Source organism: Catharus ustulatus, chromosome 5 (assembly GCF_009819885.2).
Source record: "Catharus ustulatus isolate bCatUst1 chromosome 5, bCatUst1.pri.v2, whole genome shotgun sequence".
NCBI classification, from domain to species: Eukaryota; Metazoa; Chordata; class Aves; order Passeriformes; family Turdidae; genus Catharus; species Catharus ustulatus.
The window spans coordinates 13,111,512-13,134,902 of NC_046225.1; the positions used below are offsets into that span (position 1 = coordinate 13,111,512).

At 39.6% G+C, this 23,391-nt stretch overlaps 1 protein-coding gene across 6 annotated transcripts in view; it reads left to right on the plus strand.

The window, feature by feature from the left end:
- NR3C2 (nuclear receptor subfamily 3 group C member 2) overlaps positions 1-23,391 on the plus strand; it is a 246,091-nt gene that overhangs the window by 159,773 nt on the left and 62,927 nt on the right. For all 6 annotated transcript variants that reach the window (XM_033060511.1, XM_033060513.2, XM_033060512.1 and 3 more), the window contains exon 3: positions 5,291-5,430. In XM_033060511.1, the coding sequence (XP_032916402.1) occupies positions 5,291-5,430 (140 nt within the window). The remainder of the gene's footprint in view (positions 1-5,290; positions 5,431-23,391) is intronic.

Below are 23,391 nucleotides of genomic sequence, written 5' to 3' on the forward strand. Positions count from 1 at the left end.
AGAAATACCATTTTCCAGTCTGCTAATCTGCTTTATTCAAGTAGTTGTAGGAAAGAGTCAGGGTTCCTTCTTCAAAAATTCAGGTTATGCAACAGAAACTGATGCTGGTCAAGCCTTAGTATTGACAAATGAAGCAGGCAGCATGGAGCAAAATCTGGGAGATGATACATGGCACTGGAGAAGGTCATGACTGCCATTATTGGTTTAATAAATAATCTACTGGACAGGTTTTGACCAGGATGTCGCTTTCTAAAGGAGTAATAGTTATCTTGGGCAGTGAAATTATTGTTTCTATGTGGACATAGACACAAGTAATGGAGGAGATGTGAAGAGGAGATGGTGTCTGTGCTGTCTACTATGATGGCTGAGGGAACAATGAGTTGGAGAAAGGAGGGTGCTGGGAGAGCTGCTAAGAGAAGTGGAATGCCACTGAAATACCCAGCTCTTGTTTTGGGCCACAGGAAGGTTAGTTTCAGTATTTCAAAGTGCAAAGTTGACAATCATGTTTCTATGTGCTAGTTCCCAGTAGATGATGGCTCCAGTTGGAGGTTGTGCCCCTTCAAAAATGAGGTTAGAGGTAAGAATTTATCTGCTGGCAGCCTCTGCATCTTGAATATCCTGATTATTCTTCATCTTACAGTTACTTTTTTGCTCTTCTTGTGGTAAAAATATGATTCTATAATCTGAAATTCTTTTTACCTTTGTTTTTGCTTACCTTTATTTATTGAGGCGTACCCAAGTTCCTTCTGTTTGTTTTACTGCCAGAAAATTTCAGTATTAAAAAGAAAAGTCAATGACGTGGAATTAAAAAGGACTCATCTAGATCTCATAATAATAAAAGTGCTTGGAACAAATGACTTTGGAATTCATATTGTGGCTTCTGCTTCTTTGCAGTGCTTCATTTTATCATCAGAGAGGCATCATTTGTTTAAACTGTGCTCCTGTATGACATCTGGTTTGAAAAGCATAATAACCTATATAATCAGCTTTTTAAATGCTGGATTATCTGTGGGTTTATTGACTCTTCTTTACAAAATCTGTTATTTCTAATTAATTCTCTATATAACTATTACTAAAGCCAACTGTGAGAGCCACAAATGAGCTTGATGGCAATGGCTAGTCAAGGTCAGCATTTAACTGCCAGCATTTGCACTGTTAGGGATAATAAATCAAGCTTATTCTTAATCACATACCCTACAACGTGACAAATATTACTGGAGCCATCGAGGCAACCATTTTACAAATCATTTAGGAGATACATTTGGCATTGTTAAACTCTCCGTGCTGCCCTTGGCTGTAACAGCACTGGGATAAAATATGTGTGCTCTGGTAGATCTCTCTTTTAATCCTGTGCAGTTTTATGGGGGATGTAGGAGTGTGTTTGCCTATTCTTGTCTCTGTATTACAAATAATGAGAGAGGCATGAAAGCAGTGATACCTAATCAAACTATGGGAGCCACTGGCTTCTGGAAATGGGAATGAGTTGCCAGCTCTATGGCCCTATTTCACATTTCTGGTATTTTCTGTTAGGAGCTTATATTGAAGCTATTTTGCCACCCACAAGGAATGCCCTGGCTCAACAACAGTCTGTTGTGTAAAAGTTGGTTTAAAAACCATGTTAAATATAATATTAGGGTTTAGCTCTGATTTGGTTTTGTGAAAATACAGTGTTTTCACTCAATCTGAATTTTGAGACTCGAAGCTGCTGTAGCCTACATATGCCATTAGATTTAGCACGTCAATAGATATTTGGCACTGGGCTGATTACCTTCCAGGGAGTCAAATGTAAAGTTTCTAATCTTTTTTTTATGGTATTCATTCCTACATGGACCAACTCTTGGATATTCCAAAAGACAAAGTAACTTGTTACTTAAGTAACTTGAAGTATTGTAACAAAACTTCTCATCTGGAGCAAAAATCAAACTGAGCTCCAAAATAAAGAGCAAAAAATGAATTGATGTAGATATCTCTGTTATAATCAACTGAATTTAACACTGATGTCTTGCTTTTCAAGTATTACCTGCCTGTAACTTTTCCCAAATGCCAGTTTACATTAGGCATTTTTTCTGGGCAAAAATCTATGGCATATTTCTGTGGAAGATTAATGCAAAGGGAAATATTTAACTTGGAACATGCATGAGAAGTAATTTCAGTGTGGGGAGTTTAGTGTAGGTTTTTTTTGCCTGTGCATATTATAGAATAGAGAGCTATAATGGTTAATAAAAATAATTGGTTTAATAAAAGTGATTAATAAATGAAGTGTCTTTTTATGTCATCAGCAGTAAATGTCTGGCCAAGGGTTTTTTTGGGGATTTCCAGCACTGGAAATAAAGGCCAAGGGGTTCCTCATCAATCAGATCTTATTCACAATGGTCACTAAGGAAAGGGATGACAGCCTGAAAAGAGAGAGATTTAGGAGGAAAAGGTACAGGCATCCATGTGTGCCTTGTTTGGAAAGAAAAACTTCCATGGAGAGAATGAGTTATCCTGAGATTTAGCTTGTAATTTGAGCATATTTTTGGAATCAGCCTTTTACTGTTTGCACCAGTTTACCTTTGTGTGAGGTATTACAACAGCATTTTGAATTGGCAAATACTCTGCTATAGCATGGGTGGAAGAGAACATAAGAGATTTTAAAAACAAGCCAAACATTGTTCATTGAGGACAATCACAGCCAAGCTGGCACAAGTTGGTACTCTGGAGGAGATTGAAGTACCAACAGCAAATATCAGTGTTTCTTTGCAGTGAAGTATTTGAGAACAACTCCAAGTTTGATATTCTTGTTAAGAATGAAAATGCTTCATTTGTGTTTCAACTTACTCTACTTTTAAACTGAATAAAAGAATGAGTTAATTCGATTTAATTTCAGAATGTTGAGCTTCCACCTGTGATGCTGTGGCTGAGTAGCTGGATACATACTTTGTATTCAGGCTGTACCTTCCAGTTGTATTCAAGTCTTCAGTGGAGAGGAGCACTGCATAAAATATGCTATAGATTATGTCTTAGGTAGGCATTTAATAATAGTCGTGGATCAACCGGTGTCTTAATGTGTCTTTGCTGACTTTTTTTTAACCTAATAATTCTGTGAAAGTGCAATTTTGTAGGGTAGCTTGTATCTAAAAAAAGGCTCTCCCACCTTCTGCAAATCCTACATGACAATTTATTTTCAACTAAAAATAATACATAATTGCATATATATATGCAGAATGTATATATAGAGGAGCATGTGCGTGCGTTTATATATAAAAATAAAAATCATGCACACTGCTGTGATACCCTGGAAACCTCCATTTCTCTACAGGAAAAGCTCTCCAATAAAATTACCTCTTTTTTAGATATTAAAAAAATTCCACTGACCTCTTTTAGGGTAGAAAGACTAGGAAAGTTTTTGCTAGTCTTATGAAGAAATGGGAACACACAGCATCAAAATTACAAATCCCCTGAGACATTTTGGTCTTATGTCAGAATTGAAGCATTTCCCTTCTCAGGAAAAATACTGATGTTTGCAATGAAAGAAAGAGAATTTTCAAGGTTAGTTTTCCAGGTTATTGGCATTTTCTCTAGAAAGCAGATACCTTTTGAAGAATTTTGCTTAATGGGAGGCCTGATTTTTTTTCATGCAGTATGAAACGTGCTGGAGGGAGAAAGTCTTGTTCTTTGCCTTAACACATCAGAGCTGAATACCAGCACAGCCTGGGCAAATCCTGGAAAAGTTACTTTTCCTGAGGGTAAATTAATGCAGCATGTACAGGTGTGACTTTGACTGGAGCACGCAGAACTTCTTTTAACGTGGATTTGGTGAGGCTTTCTCTCCTGACAGATGAGCTAATGCCATCACCTAGCAATTATCACGTAGTGTGATGTTATGTAATGAGAGTATAAATAGCACAAGAACTAAAACTAGTAAATCTAACAGACTAGTGAGCAGACAAGAGCAGGAATACTATTTGTTGGAACATTTTGATTAACATCTGAGCACTGTCGTTTAAGCAGATGTTTAGATTTGATGTTGCACTAAAGCTGCAGGCCAGGAGAGCTGCAGTCCCTCATTTGAAGTGACATCAGAGCTGTGCCCTGTGGATAAACCACTTGGCCTCTGCATACCTCTTTAAAGGAAATTAGAAATTTGGAAAAAGGCAAAGGGTTAATACTTGAGATTTCTTAAGCAAGCTCATTATCTTACATTTGAATTAAGACTTCCTGTGGACTTCGTTTCCCAGTGGCTGATGGACAAATAGCAGTTTGAACCACCTGATAATTTCCCTACTGGTGTGAAGTCCTTCAGGGCTGTGTTTTTAGTTGCTCAGAGAGATAACATGTAAGAAATCCAAGAGGTCCTGTTCACCTGGAGCAGAGAGGCTGTGTGGAAGGAGATGTTCTCTCCAGCCCCATGGAGACATGGGAGGGAGCCAAAGCTTTCATGTCCTTCAGGATTTGGCATGTTTCTCTGAGCATGGCCATTCCATTAGGGTGACATTTCCAGTTCCTGGGGGTAAGAAGGGAGGGCAAAAACTCCCAGGATCAGGAAATGTGACTTGTTTTTGAAAAGCATTGTCTTTGAGAGCTACCAGTGGAAAATGTTTGCTAAATGTGCCCTGTAGTTTAAGACAGAGGTAGATGATTGAAGCAGGGCTTGCAAGGTGCATTGCTCTACAAAACTTCAGGATGGTCTGAACCTCCAGTGCTGCTTTGCTGGCACCTACAGCTATATGGGAGGATCTTCTGCACTTGCAGGATGTACAACGGCTTCTAAACTACATCTGAAGTAAGCTGCTAAATTTCAGGAATATTAGAAGTAAGCTCATGGACTACTGCAGTGGTAAGCAGGAGCACAGACAGGGGAGTACATACCACCTTGCTGCACTACTTCATCAAATGGCCTTAGAGGTTTCCTTACAGGCACTCCTTAGCTGTGAAGGCTTCAAACAATTAAAGAAACTGAAAGAAAATTTATAGCTGCCAGGTTGCTGCCAGAGTGGTTTGTTAGTTGGTTTGTTTTTTATTTTCAGTTTTAATCATCTGCTACCAATAAATTCCACTGCCCTTGTGGTAACTTCTCACATTAACATTGATATATTATGGGTGTTTTAAAACAGACAATAAAAATATTGCACTTACTAATTAAAGAAATTCGTGTATTCATCCAGGCACTGCCAGAAAGAGTTGTGGTTTCCTAATTGTTAGGTGCCTTGAGCAATATACCTGTTATAAATTCTTAATTTAACTTTGTGTTATGGCTGGTGTGATTTGAAATATTCATGCTGTTTTGTTTTGATTGTTTTCACTCCAGCTCATCATTGAGAAGTGTATCAACTGGATCTTCAAGACCTTCCAAAGTGTGTTTGGTGTGTGGAGATGAGGCATCTGGATGTCATTATGGGGTGGTTACATGTGGCAGCTGTAAAGTTTTCTTCAAGAGAGCAGTAGAAGGTAAGAAAGCACAAAAGACAAAATATACAATATATTCTTTTTTTTTTTAAGAAATATATATACACACGCATTTAAATATTCCTATGTGATTTCTGCTGTTGGCAAAATTCTGTGTTGTTAGTATGGAAAAATAGTGTTGAGTGACCTTTACAGACTTTGTAAGCAACCTCTAAGTGGAAAAAAGGTTTTCAATATCTGATAAGAGTTCAGGGCATGCAAAGGGCATAAATACCATATAGTTTTTTGGAAGTCTTTGCTGGTGAGTAAATGTTCTTACAACCACAGATGAACTAGGAGATAGTCACTCACCGATTTATCTTCAAGGAAAAATAACCTAGAAGGAAGAAAATAGGCTCTTAATATGGTGTCCAGCTTGTGCACTGAGAAGAGTGAGGCACTCTGAGGTGTGATTAATTTCTTCTGTGATCATTAAATCTACTTCTGATGGCAATAAGGATTTAGCTCTCTGTTAAAGAGACCTGGAGGGCTTGTGCGTCATTGAAGTCAAGACTTCGTGTAATATCTATCAATCTATTTATCTATCTATCATCAAAAGTGTCAATCTAATTGAAATTAACTTCCCAAAGTTATAAGGACATGGAAAAGGTTTCCCCTTGCTGAAAACATCTTTTCTTATAGTTGTGCAGTAGCTGACCTTGATGTCCTCATTCCCCAACTTCTTTTTGAGAATTTGGTTGCTTGATATAGCACATGAAATGGAAAACCTTCCTGGTTTTGGATGAGATTTCCTCCGTGTGCTTCCACACCACATCATGGATGGCTCTTCAGACATCCACATCTGACTTCTGAATCACAGAAGATATTTTTTGGTTGGGTGGTTGTGATGGTGAAGTTTTCTATTTACCTGCACATACTGTGTGAAGTCACAGCACCTTCTATTGTCTTCCTTTCTCCTTTCCTGCCTCCCAGGAAAGCTTCCTCTCCAGTCTAGAATCACTGTAATTTCAAGGTACTATTTGTCCATGTTTACATCTCTCTTAATGACCATTCCAACGTATGTATGATGGATGTTCCCATCCAGATCTAGAGGAATTCATGAAAAATTACTAAGGAGTCCCTTTAGGACCTAACAGAGCAGCAAGACTGTGTTTTCAAGCCTCAGAAACCAAAATTATTAGGAAAGGATTATTCTCTGATCAGGCACAGAAATACATTTTTAAAATGTAATTAAAACTGATCAGTAATTACTGAAAGTTTGCAAGTTAAGCAAAAAAAAAAATCAAAAAATGAAAGAGAAAGCTATCCTGTCATCCCTTAAAATTTCATGTGCTTTCAATTAGTTTAAAATACATTTTTTAGAGTCATTATAGTAACATACATATACCTACCAGTGGTATGTGAACACTGTCTAGACTTCTTGTTATGCACATGATAGAGCTCTTGATGCTACCATTAACACTGCTGTTAGGCAGACACTGAAATTTTGTCTTGGCTTGCACTTTTTTTTAAAATGTATTGTAGAGTGTTAGCCCCAAAAGGGCATAGCAAAAACATAATACACATATTGGCTTCAAACACCCTGGCACCATTCATATAAATAAAAGTTTGTGTAGGTAGTTTTGTAACAAGAGCTTTCTTGTAGAGCCATCATAAATTTTTCAGTTGGGAACAGGACCAATAAAACACCCCCTCCTGAGGTTTCCTATTCAAAATAATTGACACAATTAAATATTTGTAGCACAGGGACACACACACTTCTTTCAGGATCCACTAAACATTCCTCAGTTAAAGATGTCCCTGTTCTTTGCAAAGACCTTTAAAGCTCTACTCCATCTCAGCCCCTCTATCAGTCTATGAAGTGAGGAGAAAAATTGGGTCAAAAAGCATGGAAATAGAGAAAAGAGGGATTTGGAGAGAGAGAGAGAGAGAGAACTCTGCACCCCACCCAGCTTTTTGGGTCTCAGCTGGAATTGCTGACATTGTCAGCACACTTTGAACAGTGTTTGAATGCCAATTCATTCATGCTCCTCTGAAATCCTGCAAACCACAGGTATTATAACAGAAAATAACAGCTGTATTGCAATTTGAAACCAAGAAACTAAGGAGAACAAAGAGACTAAAGTTTGCATTTCAAGTTATAAATCTGGTAATTGTATTCCCAGTTAATCGTATCTTGGAACTTTCAGGAAATGTCTAATGAATTTATGAGAAGGAGAGCTGTAGACCAAAAAAAGTATTAAAATGGGTTTATTGGTGAAATTTCAAGAGTAATTTCAGATGGCATTAAATCCAAGGCTGTAAATTATCCAAGTGCTCATTTTAGTATCAAGTAGGCACGGACCTTTAGATGACTGACTTGATGAACAGGAGGCTGGTTTGAAGAAACATGATTTTGTCATTAACATAAATCTGATCTGCCTTGCAAATACTAAAAATCCTTAGACTGTGAAAGTGTTGGTAAATGGTGTCCCTGCAAAAGTTAAGGTATATACATTTAGAATACATTTTTGCATAGGTTAATTTTATTCTATGGGTTCTTTCCTCCTGAGAGAATTACAGACATGGCCAATCCTAAAGTCATTTGAACCTGAATTTATGATCAAAATAGAGTCATATGCTGAAAATATGCTGTACTGTGAGGGAACCTAAAGCACCTGACCAGGCTTGTCATCTCTTTTTCCACTGAAGCAGCTTTCTCTAAGGAGAGTAACAGGCTTGAAGTCAGAAATCACAGCTGTTCTTGCCTATGCTTTGCATTTTCAGTCTTCATTTGTTCAAGTTCTAGACAAGTATGAGGTAATCTCTCCTAAATCAAAATTTATATTGTTTCATAAGTTGCTAATCTTTTATTCTTTCTTCGGCTTGGAAGTAAGAAAAAAGGAAGGCATTTTTTCATCTCCATATGGTGCTAAAGACTACAGCAAAAATGACCATTTTCTTTAAGTTATTTTACATATTTTCTTGGAGATTTTTGGCTATTTAAAATGGGAGCATTAAAAAGTTACACTGGATCAGTTATAGGGAAGCTTGACCTTTTTTAAAAATACAAAGATTGAATAATTCAGTAAAGATCAGATTCTGTTCTTGATTTCTGTTCCAGGAGATTCATCTTAAAACTAGTTCTTCAATTTTAAGGCAAGAAAATAGATTGCAGCTCTGAGGTAGAAACACAGGCACAACAACAGAAGTTTCTAGGGCTGTGGGGTTTGTTTCTCACCTGCACTTTTGCCAGTTTAGAGTGGAGGGATAATTTGGCTGAAGGAAGCTTTTCAGTCTGATCTGATGCCTCCTGGGTGTAGCAGACCTGCTAAGTGAGCAGCACAGGAACACAGAAATCCTACCTGCTTTTTCAGAAACAGGTGCTTTTCCTATGCACTGTAAGTGAAAGAACTTCCCCAGGCTTTATAAACCCTGGTAGAAGATGAACTAAAGCATCTCTCTGTGTGCCTCCCTTGTTTTTTTGGTTTTCTTTTCATTTCAGCTGAAGTAGAAAACTCACCAAGGTATGAGAAATGCTAGCATACATAACTCTTGAATAATTTACTCTTTAATAATTTTGTAGAATGGTACTGATGAACAGGGGAGTTTACCATACTGATAATTTTAAAAAGCAGTACTTTTTATGCTGTATGAAACTGAAGTAACAGGCATTCTGCACACCATTCTGCAGTGTGTGCACCCATGAATTTTGTAGGTCTGTATTACTATAATTAATTATACATACAGCTTTTCACTCTCCACTCTTCTGTTCATTCACTGTAATGGAGTCAGTGTTTTTCCATAACAGGCTGCAATTTTCCTTTTATCCACTTTCCTAAGGTCCATGGCCTCTCTAAATTTGACATCACTCAGTATAGATGTCCATATGTTTTCATAGAAATTTTTATGTGGGATTTGAAGTTGACTCTGTTCTTGACCTGTTGCAAGAATCTGTTTTACAACCTATCAAACAGAAATATTAGGTGAAGAGCAAGCAGATGGGTGATCTGCTGAGGGCAAGTGAGCTGGTCAAATTTATGTAGCAGCTGCTACTCTTACTTGATATGCTATGGTTAATAGGTGTAAAGTAAAATTTAAATAATTAAGTCATTATAGGTTTGAAGCTGCCACTAGCCTTCCATGTTTTCAGAGATACATGAAAAGGACTTTTCCTGGATTTAGCTCTGGCAGGCAGTATTGCTCTGTGAAATGAAGGCTTCATTCCTTCTCCAGGCTGACTTTAGTTACTAAGGGCTCAGAGTTGAGGAGACTGGTAGGAGGAAGGTGCTAAAAAAATTTGCAATTTTTTGGGACCCCAAAAAGAAGCAAAAAAACCCCCCCTCCAAGCAGCAAGAGTTGAGACGTAAGAAAAAAAGGAAAGAATAAAGGATCAAACATATATTGCAACTGAATATTTTAAAGCTGGGGAGAGGTGAAATGTGAGGAAAATCTTTCCTTGTGGCCCTTTGGAATATGTGGCCTGCATGGAAAACACTACCCAATGTTCAGTAAAAAATGATGGATGCATTCAGGTGAATGTGAAGTGGAACACCAGGGGACCAAGCATAATGGGGTAGCATTTCAGATGGGAGGGGGGAGATTTGGGAGCCACCAAGGTGATGGAGTGCCTTGCTTTGAAATCAAGCACAGAATGAGTGGGTTTAGCAGCTGCAGTGCCACAAAGAACATAAGTTAGTTAATAGCTGTGAAAACGATACAAAAAATATTTTATATCAAGGAAGCTGAAAATGTGCATTCATTCCTTTCCAAAAGCATTAATACTTTCTTCCCTCCCCCAAGACTTCCCAACATTTGCAGTTTTTTTGAGGGTAACTTATTTACTGTGTGAGTTGGTGTTGCTGTGGAGAGGGATGGATGAGTATGAGGATGAGAATTTAAATATGGGCAGCTGTCTAGCCTTGAAAAACGCACGCACAGGGCTGCATGCAACTATTCTTTTCCTGCACTTTGTCATTTGTCTTTTGTTCTTTGTTTTATGAATATTAATTTCTAGCCTGCTTCATCTGTAAAATGATATATTCAGTAGGTGATAGCCAGCCTGCACATGCACAGATACCCAGTAAATGGAAATGGATGCAGTTCTAAGATTGGTTTATCTTGGGCAGAAGCCCTCCACTGCCACAAATTCAGGCACCACACAGACTTTCACATACTTGCCTGTTAACATCCTGTTAAGAGCAGGGAAATTTTGGCATTCACATGACGTGACAGGGAACTCCGTTGCAGTAATTTGTTGTTGTTGTTGTTGTTTTCTTTTTTAACACATCACAGGGTAGCATCCCAGCAGGTCAGAGTCTTCCTAGAGTGGGGATGGCCCTGTCAGTGCATGCTTATTTAGGGTAGCCACAAATATTTGGCTAACAACTGTTCCAATGCTACAGCCATCAGTTTAGTGTTTTCTTGAATATGTCAACTGTGTTTTCCCTAAAAAGGAATGGATCTCCTTTGCTATAGGAAAGGTAGGCAGGGAAATTCATTCTCAGGTAGCAGCTCCAAGCTGGCTGAGCCACTTGCATCGTGTAGTTGCACAAAATGGATGTGTCAAATTCAGATGCACCAAGTACTTCAAGCCATCAGGGAAGTATTCACACTGTCATGGTATAAGTGATGCTGGGAATGCTTATGTGGAGTGTTGAGTATACTTCTGGTCACCAGCATGTTAAAGACAGCTTGATTTAGAGTCAAGTAAACACATGAGGAGAGCTTTTGAAGTGATCTGGGATATAAAAATTTATCTTATGTCAGGTGACCAAAAGCTTTTAGCTTTTTTTAGCCTTCCCAAAAAGAGTCTGAGTTGGGACATGATTGCTGTCTATAAATATTTCACAGTTGAGGAATAGACAACTGAGAGGGAGGAGAATTTATTTTGGACTAAGAACTGTACTGAAGTAAGAGTAAATGGGTAAAAATCCCATTAGTTAGTTTGCTATTTTGAGCATGCTGAAAACCACCAAAAAGAGGGACTTCTGTGGGGGCACTTTCCTGAAAAGAGTAATAAGGATTTAAGTGCCTACTTTGAAATTGCTCGTAAGAGAAGTAGCCAGTGATAGTTTAGTTCTCTGTGATAGTAAAGGATAAGCCAAAGGGGTCTCTTTTGGTTAATGCTGTATCCTGGTGAGGCTGGAGACTCCAACTGACTCTGAAAATGGAGGAAGTGTGAGTAATAGAGAGGGTGGACTAACTAATGCATTTTTAGAATATTCCATTTGTAATGAGGGTGAATGACTAGATCTTCACAGGAATACAGAAGTTCAGTTTTTAAAAATTGATGTAAAGTGTTTAGATCTTGCATAAGGCAGAATTGCTTTGTATTTGTACTAGATGTCTGTCTCCTGCAATGACTTTTCTAATTTTGAGTTTAAAAAAAAGCTCAGGAGAGTGAAGTCCTTTGGAAATAACTCCATCCTACCCAGCTAAGCCTCTGTAGGTACCCCCAGGTCTTTGCTGATGGGCTTTTGGTTTTTTATTGTGATGCCTGATGCAATACAACTGAAGGGATAACTGAAGCATGAGCAGACATTTAAATCGGAATTTGCAATTGGACAGAAATAGATTGACAAGATCTGTATCAAACAGCATAAAACATGTCAAATATCATAAAGCATCCTTAATCAGATGCTTTAGCTCCTTACAGCTATGGTAGTCCTTCTTAAGAGATATTACTTTATAAAATGCTGTTATCTGCCTGCCTTAGCAGCCTCTAGAAGCAGTGTTAAAATTTTCACTTTTAGGAGCAAATAGCACTTCCCTTCTTCAACCATCAAGTTCCTGAAAATTTTTCAAGCCTGAAAAGGCTCTTCAAGTCTCAGGATAAGTAGTTAAAAGCCAAAAGGGGATAATCCTGTAAGGGGCCTTCAGCACTCCAATGTTAGAGATAAGGAATTTTGCAGTGTCGTAGCTGAAAGAAATTCTTAATAGATAAAACTGGAAAATAAATATATAAGGCTAGAAACAAAGCATCTTTTTGTGCATCCTAATCCCATTTTAAATAAGGGGATGGGGAAACAGTCTTCAGACAAAAAAAAAAAAGAATGAAAAAGAGAGAAAATGTACATACAGATCTGTCTGTTGTAGACAGAGGGAACAAGGCATCTGCTAGCATCTCAGATATAAATAGAGTGGGAAAGGTAATGGCAAATCTCCCATTGCTTTAAATGAAGCCAGGATTTAATCCTTTTTTTGGAGCACAGTTTTAGGTTGTTGAAGTTTGAGAGTGTCTCTGTTAGGTTTGAAGTCTAGACTTCAACAGAGGCAGTTTTGTCAGGTTTCTCAGAAACAATAATGGCCCATGGTCAGCATTTTAGCCCACAGGTCCTCATTGTTTAAGGAGAGAAAATTCTGTTAGACCAAAAATATATTATCTATTTTTAACCTACAAAATCATTTGATGCCATTTCTCACTGTTGAGTTTCCAAATCCAAGGCCCTAAAAGAGGGAACATGAGCTAGTCAGTCCGTTCCCACCTGTTTCAAGAGTGATGATGATGTTTGGCCTCTGTATGTGCCTTGTCTATGCTAAGGGCAAGCAGAAACAAGCACTTTGGAGTTACTGCTCCTCAGTGGGGATTCTTACATTAGGTGCAGTGGTGGCTTCCAGGGGGTTTGAGCTGGTTGGTTTTTGTTAAGTTTGCTATTTTTAAAATATATTGGGGAAGGATAAAAAAAAAAAAAAAAAAGAGATTTCCAAAGTCGTCACTAAGTATGAAAATAACGAACGTTAGTGGCCTGCGTAGTCTTTGTTCATCTGCACCACATGTAATGATTCCTAATTCAGCCTTAATTACACAATCCCATACAGCTTTTTCCATTACACCTCTGCCTTGTTCATTGAACAGATTGGATAGTGTTCAATTAATGAGCAGCTATTCAATATCTTATATTCTTCTCGTTGCTCCATGTATGGTCCTGTGCCTTCTCTGCTGATTACTATTCATCCCTTGCTCAGAATACATAATTACTCATTTCTTACAAAGCTTTTTTTGTGGTGCTTTCACTAATATCTAAGTGCTTCACAAGCATTGTTTAATTTATGAGATGAGTGGTTATTACCCCTATTTTACAGTTGAGGAGATAAGGCACAGATTTGGCTCAGACATACCCACTGATTTGGGAGTCGTGATTTATGATATTTAGGACCTCAGGGGCAAAAGTACTTGGCATTTTATTGCACTTAGTATGTCCAAAGTGCAGTTTCCATTGATTTTACTTACAGCTATGGTCACTTAAACCACTGCAAATCAGACTCTGGATCACAAGTTGGATATTTAGGAAACAGGGAGGATAATTAGTGGTTTTTTCTTGCTTGTTATTATAAAGTAACTCCATGGCAAAGGAGATAGCAGTTCTCCAGGGCACCTCCCTCATGCACTGAATTTCTCTCTTCTCCCTTTCCCTCTTTCTTCTTTAAATCTCTGTAATCTTTTGTGTACTTTGTTCTCAGTAGCATGTGGATGTGGACTCCAAGGACAAGAGTCCCTTTGACTTTGGTCCTGATTCATCCTAAATCACCATCCACGTTGTCCCCAGGATAAGCTAGAGGTCTGGCAAGGGTGTAGAAGTAAGGCATAATGGAGAGTTAGATCAGAATTCAGGTTTTGAGATGGCTAAGATTTCTTACCTGTTCAGCAGCAGCAGCCAGATTGAGGTTCCAAGGACGTGGTCATGTGCAGGAAACATGGATAGTGGTGGTGCTTCCTAGGAAAGCTGCTTGGAGCTCAATTAGGTGCCTAAACCATTTAACTGGAGTGAATTTGGAAAGGCTGCAATGCAGCTTCTCTAGTATATGCTGATACTTCCATTAGTGGGAGCTCCTCAGGGTAGCCTGGTTGACCACCCTCTCCATTAAAAAAAGTATTCTTGCTCTTCTTAAAGACAGAAGTGATACCTGTGTCCTTCTAGTTTTCCTAATAGATATATTTTTTCTGATTTATTAAATCATAACTTCTAAAAACATCCATCTACAGATTTTTCTTCAATGGTAATGCCAGAGGACCCATAATAATGGCAAAAAGCTGTAATGGAATTACTGCTTTAGGCAATAGGTTTTTCTGTTTAATGAAACTACTCAGTGCCTCCTGCCTAGAAAAGAATGTCTGAAGAAATTCAAAAGGGCTAAATACATGCCTCAGAAAATAAATGTGGAAAGGTTATGGTTTAGGAATTTATTCTAGAGATTCAGAACGTAGGCTGACAAGTCACAGGGTGAGAAAAAATGCCAAAATGGGAATAGTTTCTGCAATAGAAAGACATATATTATTTTAAAACACAATTTGATGTCCATATTACAGAAAAAGAGCGTAATGGTGGTTTTGAAGAAAATTGTTCTTCTTTGAAACTTTTGGACTATTCTTGCAAGATGCCACAAAAGGCATTGCCATTTGCATGTTACTGAATATTCTGGTAAATATTTTGAATATCTTTTTATTCTTGTAATTTAACACGTCACACTTTTTTTTGGAAAAGGTGTCATTACTTTCAGCATTAAGGCATTTGTATAAGATTTTTACATCTCCTTTTATTTGCCTTTAATTCTTCTTGGTTCTTGTGGAAAACCATACCCAGAATAGTGACATTTCCCCTACTCATTTGCCATTTGTGGCATATTTGCTTTCATTTTGGGCTACCAGGCAGAAGACCTAAAGCATATTTCCCTCTTTTGTACCCTGCCTGTTTATTTTGCTTCCTCTGGAAATCAGTTTATGGTGCTGTGCAGGACAGAGAAGGACTGGAGCTGAGGTTTGGAACTTGCTGTTGCAAATCCTGCTCTCTCACGTGGCAAATCACTGATGTGATCCTGTGTGCTGGAAGGGGACATATGGCCAAAAATTCCCACATGGTCACAGCATCCAGGCTGATTCCAGAGCTGGGTGAGGGGTGGTGTTAAAAAAAGGTAATGTTGCTTTCCCAGGTTCAGTGTGTGGGAGCAGGGCTGGAAAACTGACCTGGAAGGGTTTTGGACAGGAACAATCCAAACTGTGGTTTGAAGGTTTACAAACCTTTTGCATGCTCTGTTCTCTGATAAGTCTCTTCTTGATCAGGCTGGAACAGCTTTTTTAATTTAAAGCTAATGGCTGTGGGGAAGAAGTGCAGTAGTTCTGTACTTTCAAAACTCGGGCATTTATGCAAGTTTCCTATAAGCATTTTAGGAATCTAACTATATCATTCAATTTCTGAAAGGACATTTTTTGTCTTGGGTGTTTAGCTGTAGATGAGTATTATTATATGTATTTCACAGACTCGTGCTCTAATTTTTTTTTTCTAAGAATAATTATATATTTGGAGCCAAGCATTCAATTATTTATTCATCCATTTTACCACGTGGACTTAGCAAATGGACTTGTGTTAGCCTATACACCATATCATGCATGCAAATTCCACTCTTAACAATACTGCTTGAAATTATGTAAGCGATAGGTGCTAATTTTCTCTGATACAACAGAATGATAATGATGGACTATTGGGAAAAAATAATAATAAGTACTTCTTAGGTTGTGTGCACTGGCATACTAAACTATTCATAAAATTAAAAAAAGAGAATGAAAAGACACCAACCTACTTAAAAATTATGCCTTTTGCTTGCAGTCTTTTTAGTGATAACAGGAAGAGAGTATTCCTACAGTGATAGCACCATATTCCTGAAACCATCAGGTTGTACACTCATTTTTTTGGGGGGAGGGTGGTTGTTAATGGCTTCATAGGCAACTTGTAAACAGCCAGGCAGTTGAATTCTAGATGTTCAAGTGGTTTGTAGAGCCCTTAGAATGACAAGTAGTATTTCATATTCCATACTTCTGCACTGTCATCATGCAGGTAACTCTGTGCTGAATGTAGGGCAGCAGGCAGTCTGTCAAGTACACTGTATTTTAATACAGCAACATAGCATACAGCTTTATAAAATAAATTATGCTGCTGGAAAATAGTGCAAGCTCTTGGACACAGTGGTTTACACTGACCTGCATCTTTTCTTGCTTCCCTTCTATTTTGTGAAGGAATCCACTTCTGTGTAAGAAATTTAGAAAGAATACCTAGCAATTATTCCATGTTAATTATTCATTTCAAAGTAGGATAGAGGAAATATGGGAAGGATGAGATCTTTCACTGACTGTTTAATAATAAAAGATCCTTCGTGGAAAGCTTATGAAAAAATGAAGGACATAAAAGCACAAGCAAAACATATGTATTAGCACATGCTAAAAGCTCAGTGATGAGACAAAAGAGGGTTGAGCAGCAGAGGGGTTTTGAACAGCATTTGGGTGAATTTGCTTACTTGAGCATCCCTTTTTCCATTGAGTTAGAAAATGTTCCAGAAATAGAAAACTGAAGGGCAGTATCATCTTTCTGAAATTCATTTCAGCCCTTCCTATTGCCATTCTCATGCTCTCTGTATTTTCTATTACCATCCCACAAAGAAAGTGAGAGTCCTTGTTACTGTCACCATTCCTTGTGTCCTTGGAGCTTCAATAACAAGCTCACGAGGCAAGAACACCTGTTTCCCACGAGGAATAAGGTGGGAAAATGCTATGTGTGCTTCTACAGCCCAAGGTGCCCACTCAGATTCCACAGGGAAAGGTGGATCTGAGGTATTGCCAGAAAATGCAACTGGGGCTTATCCAAAATCCATATACAAGTGCATTACAGGGATTATACAATCCTTAATCCTAAAATGATTATGCCTGGGAATTTCTTGGAGGCTTCACTTTGAATGAAGGTTGTCAACTGAAAAAATTAGGGAAATCCTTAGAATTAAATTATGTCCATCCAGCTGTGGGACAAATGTTAACATTTCAGCTGGAATCAGAAACAAAGGGTTAGGAAGAGAGGGGAGAAGGGCCTCTGGCATCCAGCGAGGGCCACAGCAAAAACAGTTCTCCCATTCCAGACGTGGAGGTCACGCCTTGCAGTGGCACTTGCCAAAACTAATAAAGGAAGATTAAATTTAAAGTGAGAGGAAGATACTTGTTCAGAAAAAGCCCTGGCGCTCAGGCCCACCATGTCTTTGTCACAGACTGAGCTGGCATGTGCATGTTTAGCTTGTGTCCTTCTGCCTGGCTTTTAGAATTTGCTCTCTGTGCTTCCTCAGCTCTCTGGGTCTCATGGAAGAACGATCTACAAACAGCAAATTTGGGAATGTGAGGAATATGTGTGATGTCCCAGGTCTGAGGGATGTAGTGGTCATGTGGTTGAGCCTGTGAAGGGGCAGATTAGCAAACCTGTCTACAGGGGAGGGCAGAAGGATTTTGGGGACAGGGATCCAAACAGTGCAGTGCAGCAGCTATCCTGGATCATGTTTTAGCAGGCTGCTGAAGGCAATCTGCTGCTTTTCTTTTGCCCTTTGCTGTGGGACTTTCCCTCAGTTAATATGTACAGTGCAGGTATTCTGTTTATTCACTGTTTAGTCAAATTTATTAAGTATTCATTTTTATTAATCAGCCCATCAGGGTTTGGGTTTTTTGGGGGAGGTTTTGAAGTGTTTTTTCCCCTGTATGTAAACACAGTGTACCTTTTGTTTCCTGGGAACCCTTGACCTCAGCAGAAGCGTGGCTCCTCAGTGCTCGATTAGCTGGGTTAATGCCATTTTGCACAACTATAACTAATGGCCATTTAAACCTGCCAGGAGCCCGCCGTGGGTTTCTCCTCGTGCCTGACCCTGTTGGGGAGCAGCGCATTAATCAGCGCTCTCTGTCACGGTTTATTGCTTAATGATGAGGGTTAACTGGCCACTTCCTAGGAATAATGAAAAACAGAGGTCAGCAATCACTGGCTGAGCAGAGAGAGGAGCTCTTCCCACTTGTACTTCTCCTCTTTCGTCCTCGGGCAGCGACAAATGTGTCCGCTCCACCACTTCAGCATGAACACTTATCTTTAAAATTCATCTTAATTGTACATCAATCCCTGTCACGTGCTCGCCCAATTGAAACAATCAAAACCACTGAGCCAGTTACCTAATTAAAGTCAGTGTAATCATATTTGCAGGGAAACATTGTTGGCTTTGGCAAAGCCTGTTTCGGGAGGGTGTTCTTGCAGCCGCAGTGCAACGTGTGGATGTGGCACTGGAACTCCCCAGGCCAAACATTTTGATGATGGCTCAGTAATCTGTGTCCCTTACAAGCACTGCAGTTTAATTTTTGTGTGCAGATACAGAAGCTGCCAGAGTAACCCATGCTTGCAGGTGCTGATGGGTGCTGGGTCACAAATTCACGCTGAGGGAAATTTTCTTTTTCTCTTTTTCCTCTTCCTACAAAGTTTTAGAAAAGCAGAGAATGTAAATGACGAGCCAGGGCTTGTCACCGTTATGATTTTGCCAAAGGGGGAGAGGTGGGATGGGATGTGTGGGACATCCATCCCTTGGTGCAGCACTCCTCTGCTACAGCAGCACATGACAGAGCACTGTGAGGCCACCTAGGTGTCTGCTGGCAGTAACCTGGGGGCCAAACAGGTTACTGGGGACAGGTTTTTGGGGACATTTTTGCTTTTCCTAAATTTTTATGGCTGCCACTAGCTGTTTTTCCTGTGCCTGCAGAGCAGCAGAGAGTGGATCAGGCTGTTTTGGGCTCATCCCTGAGATAGACTCAGCAAGTCAAGTCCCAGGGACTTGTGGGCAGAGCTGGGAGCGTGGGGCACCTCGCATGGGACCTGTACCCCAGCCAGCCTCCTTGGGAAGCAGTCTCTTAAAAATGCTAAACAGTCAGAAAAATCAAGTTATGGGAATGACAGGTCAGGCTCAGTGCATTCAGAGACATTTATTTTTTGCCTTACTCTTTGCTTGCCTTTGCTTTTGCAACCTGTGCCTCATTCCTCTTTCCTCCAAGCTGTTCCCTTGCTACATCTTGAGAGTGTGATGGGGATTTTCTGCACGTAGTCCCTGTGCCAAAGCATTGCCTGGCACATGGCAGAGATGGCTGGAGCACAAGCTCAGCTCAGACCCTCTGCCCTGGTCCATGCTCTTTGCAGAAGGGAGCTTTGGAGGTTGGCAGCCAACCTCCACCAAAACCTTTGCAAATCACGTCACGTACAAACTGCAACTTTTCAGTGTTTTATACTGTGATCCGTTATAATTTTAAGTGATAATGTATGAGATGGCAAAAGGCACAGCTGTGGTATCAGAGCAGTGATGCTTCAAAGGGTCTGTCTCAAAGTGTGAAGGCTCTTGAGCTTCTCAAATATGTCTGTGAAAAATGTAACACGGGAGAAAACCAACATGTTCCTCCCTACCCTTATTCACAAACTTACTTTTCACTAAGCTCCGTGCTTCTAGCTGATACATTCTTACTCTCGCAAAATAAAATTCAGCCTCAGGCTGACACACAGCATGGAAAATTTCAGCCCTAACTGCTAATGTGTGGTAAAGTTATAAGCAATAGAAAATGAGGTCTTAAAATGAGAAGTGTCAGGCAACCTTAACTATATGTAGGCCTACCATATTCACTGATGATAATTTGGTTTTTGACAGATTTCAACCAATTTGCCGATTCATTTTGACATATACTATACAGAGAAAGGGAGGGGAAGAAGTCCCTGGAGTAGGACTCTCAGGCTTATAGGAATGACTTGTGAGTAGTCAAAGCAATGATCAACCATACAGTCATTTTACCTTCTGCCAAACCTTCAAAACTGTGCTCCAGAAAGTTAATAAAAAAAAATAAAATCATAAAGCAAAATCAAGGCACCGATGCAATGAAGCTGAGACCTGTTGACTTCGTGCCTGTTCTTATCCCACTGCATGAGTCTAAATGTAGGTTGCAGAAAAATGTTGAGTTAATAAAAAATATTGCAAAAGTTGTAGCTTAAAGCTTGCATTGCTTGCATAAACAAGAGCCTCAGCTAGCATGCTATTCAGGTATGCACAGCCAGCACAGTTTTAGTAACAAATGCTGACTTTCCAGTAAATACTGTAAACTTCTATTTTGTCTCTCATTTACAGACTAAGAATCTGTCCAGGGTATTTTTCCTGAGTAGAACTGTGAACTTTGCTTATTTGGAGCATCAAGAAGTGATGTTAAGCCCCAAGCAGGGTGAAGGGGTTTCAGGCAGGGATGTGGGGGCACAGGGTTACCTTTAGGAGAACATTTCTGGGTAACCTCACTTGCTGGTAGAGGGGAAGGAAATCCAGTGTGCCCTAACATGGCTGTTGGCCTGGAATGTTGCTTGGACATTGAGTTGCATCCCAGCTTGCTATATAATCTCCAGGCTTGTTTGCAGCCTGCCTGCAGCTGGGCTTTACTGGGTTTTGGCTAGTTTTTTGATGCTTGGTTGTTTTTGAGGGCTTTTTTCCCCAGATCACATGCAAAATCTGTGTGAATGGTAATCATCCATTCCCTGCATCAGGCTCTGGCAGTCTCTACATGACTTTTAAAGTGTCTCTCAGTAGAGCCCTGCTGACAGCTCAACAGTTATATAAAATGCTGCCTCCCTAAAAATCACTTCACAGCAATGTCAGTGTGTGAGGAGCTAGGTTAATCCAGTTACTTTCCTGCTGGGATATAATTTGTCATTTTGCAGAACCGTTCCACCTGGCTTACACAGTCTGGGGTAAAAATGTTTGCTTAGTCGGGTGTCTGTACCTGGACAGGATAACTTGGTGCTATAGATGTTTGTGGCAAAGACTTGTGTGGGTAAAACTGCTTTTATTGAACAGTCCTGTTGTTTTACGGGTGATAAACTTTAGATGTGAATAACCCTTTTCATTATCAGCAGTAAAATGTGAAATTTCTAGCAATGTAATCTCCATCTTTTATGGTAGCTCGTTTAGTCATAATTAATTCCTGGGAGGATTTTGATGGTATGTAGCCTAAATTTTTTTTTTTCCTTTCCTTAATCTTACTCTGTTCATCAGCTCAAAAATCTTTGGCTACTTGGTATTCTTAAAATCAGGCACGTGCTTAGGTGCCCAAGGCAAAAGTGCAGAAGGCACATGACTGGAGACCTGAACTGGGCTGTTATCATTTCCCGTCTCTAATTTTTAGAGAAGTTACAGGCGGGTAAAGGGCTCTACTTAAAATTTTCTTGGTAAATCAATCCCTCCGGCTTCTAATCATTTCCGTTCCACTTCTCTGGACTTCCTCCAGTTTGTTTATATCTTCCAGTAATGAAGTGCCTGAACTGCATACGGTATTCCAGGTGTGGCTGGGAAAGAAATGCAGAAAGAGAGCACTGCAGTGCCAGCCTGCCCCGCTGTGCAATGCTCACAGTGCAAAGGGGTCTCACTGGCACTTGATTCTCCTCTGACACATTGCTCTTACAGCCAGATTATCCTCATATTCTTACATCTCTTTCAACAGCAATGCTTTCCAAATTTTGCTTCGTTACTGTGCCTTGTTAACGCTTTACTTTGGATTTCTCCCTTGGTACATGCAGTAACATTTTTTCCAACTGCAGTTTTACTTCTTGTTTCCTGTCTTTGCTTCCAATTTCACTACACCCCTTTGTATTATTTTTCTGTCCATACTTGTGCTGGCAACTCCTCCTCCTTTCTTCCTACTTCAGTGACGTCCCTCTGATCCTCCTCAGGATATCTTCACAGTGTGATAAACTCTGAATTTGGCAGTCACTTAGCCTCAGTAGGAATTTGCCGTAGAAATACTTAATGACAGAACTGGTATAGGATCTTTTCAACATGTACATCTTGTCATATAGTATCAGTGAACTGGATTCTAGATTTCCTGCTCACTGTAGAACCATTTTTTTCAGGTGAGGAGTAGAGGGGTAGAGAGGTTAGTGGATAAGAAATGTAATGGATAAAATGAACTGGGCATTGTGCACCAATGAATAAATAAAATCCATTTTCTGCATGAGTGCATCTCCCAGTGGTGTTTCCCTATTTGTGTGCTTCACCCTTTAAAGGAAGTGTTCCTGACCTGCTGGGTGGCTCAGTATCTTCAGGGACCATTGCCTTGGAGCTGTGAGGGGTAAGGATGCTCCTGGAGGCAGGAGGAGTGTGCTGTGCCCAGGAGGGAACTGCCAGCCAGCACTCTGGTTCTCTGCAAAGGAATAGAGGATTTCTTACACTGATAACCTGACTGTCCCTTTTACTCGGTGTCGAAATCTGAGCTTGGGTAAATGGAGTTTCCCTGGTTGCATCAGCACTAATAGAGAGAGATCTTCTGCCTGTACCAGCTTCTCCAGGCTTGGAGGGGCTGCAATGGCAGAGCGAGTCAGGCTCTGCTTATCTCTTTGTAGGTCTCTACTCCCTTCCAAAAATGAGTTCACTTCCACACTTTGTCTTCTCTTCTTCAGCTTAGGTCTTCTGGTTAACTAAAAGTCCCTCTGTCTCTTAGGAAACCCCTCAAAAAACAGCAACCACCAATCTTTCACGTAACTTTTTAATTATTTCTGCATGTGAGTTTTGGCTGTGCTCCAACGTTGAAATCATTATGCTGTTTCAGAGTGTAAATAAGTGGGACTGGATTAATAAATTGTATGAAACATGGTGCCACACTTCATTATAATCCACTTATCAAAGTAGGAAAACCTTTTAGTACATAAAGTGCATCTGCTTTTAATTTTCATTTTGATCTTTTCTTTGTGTGTTTTCAGACACAAGTGCACATTTTCAGGGAGGCTTTTAATGCTGGTGCCTGGCAGTTTCAAAGTTACTTCTGAGGATAGCAGCCTAACAAATTTGGGATGTATAAGGAAAAGCATAGGATTGGATTATTCTCTCATAATTATAAACGGGGTGCAGTACATCACAAAGAAATCTGGCATAAGGAGAGGGCAGATTTGGTTTTTTAATGTTAGTGACCTTAAAATTTTCATTTTCTTAATGCATATTTTGTAATTTTTACTTACAAAGCGTATTTCAGACAAGTGGATTTTGCCTTTAGTCACTATCATTTCCCTACAACCAAACAATTCCCTTTGATGCCAGAAGTGAAACTCGCCTTTTCCAGAGTGCAAAACCACATTGTGAGCCACGTGGGGCTGCATTTAAGCTCATTCACTAAAGGACCACCACCCTCATCACCTCTTTCCTCCGCTGACCTCCCCTGCAAACAACAGCTCC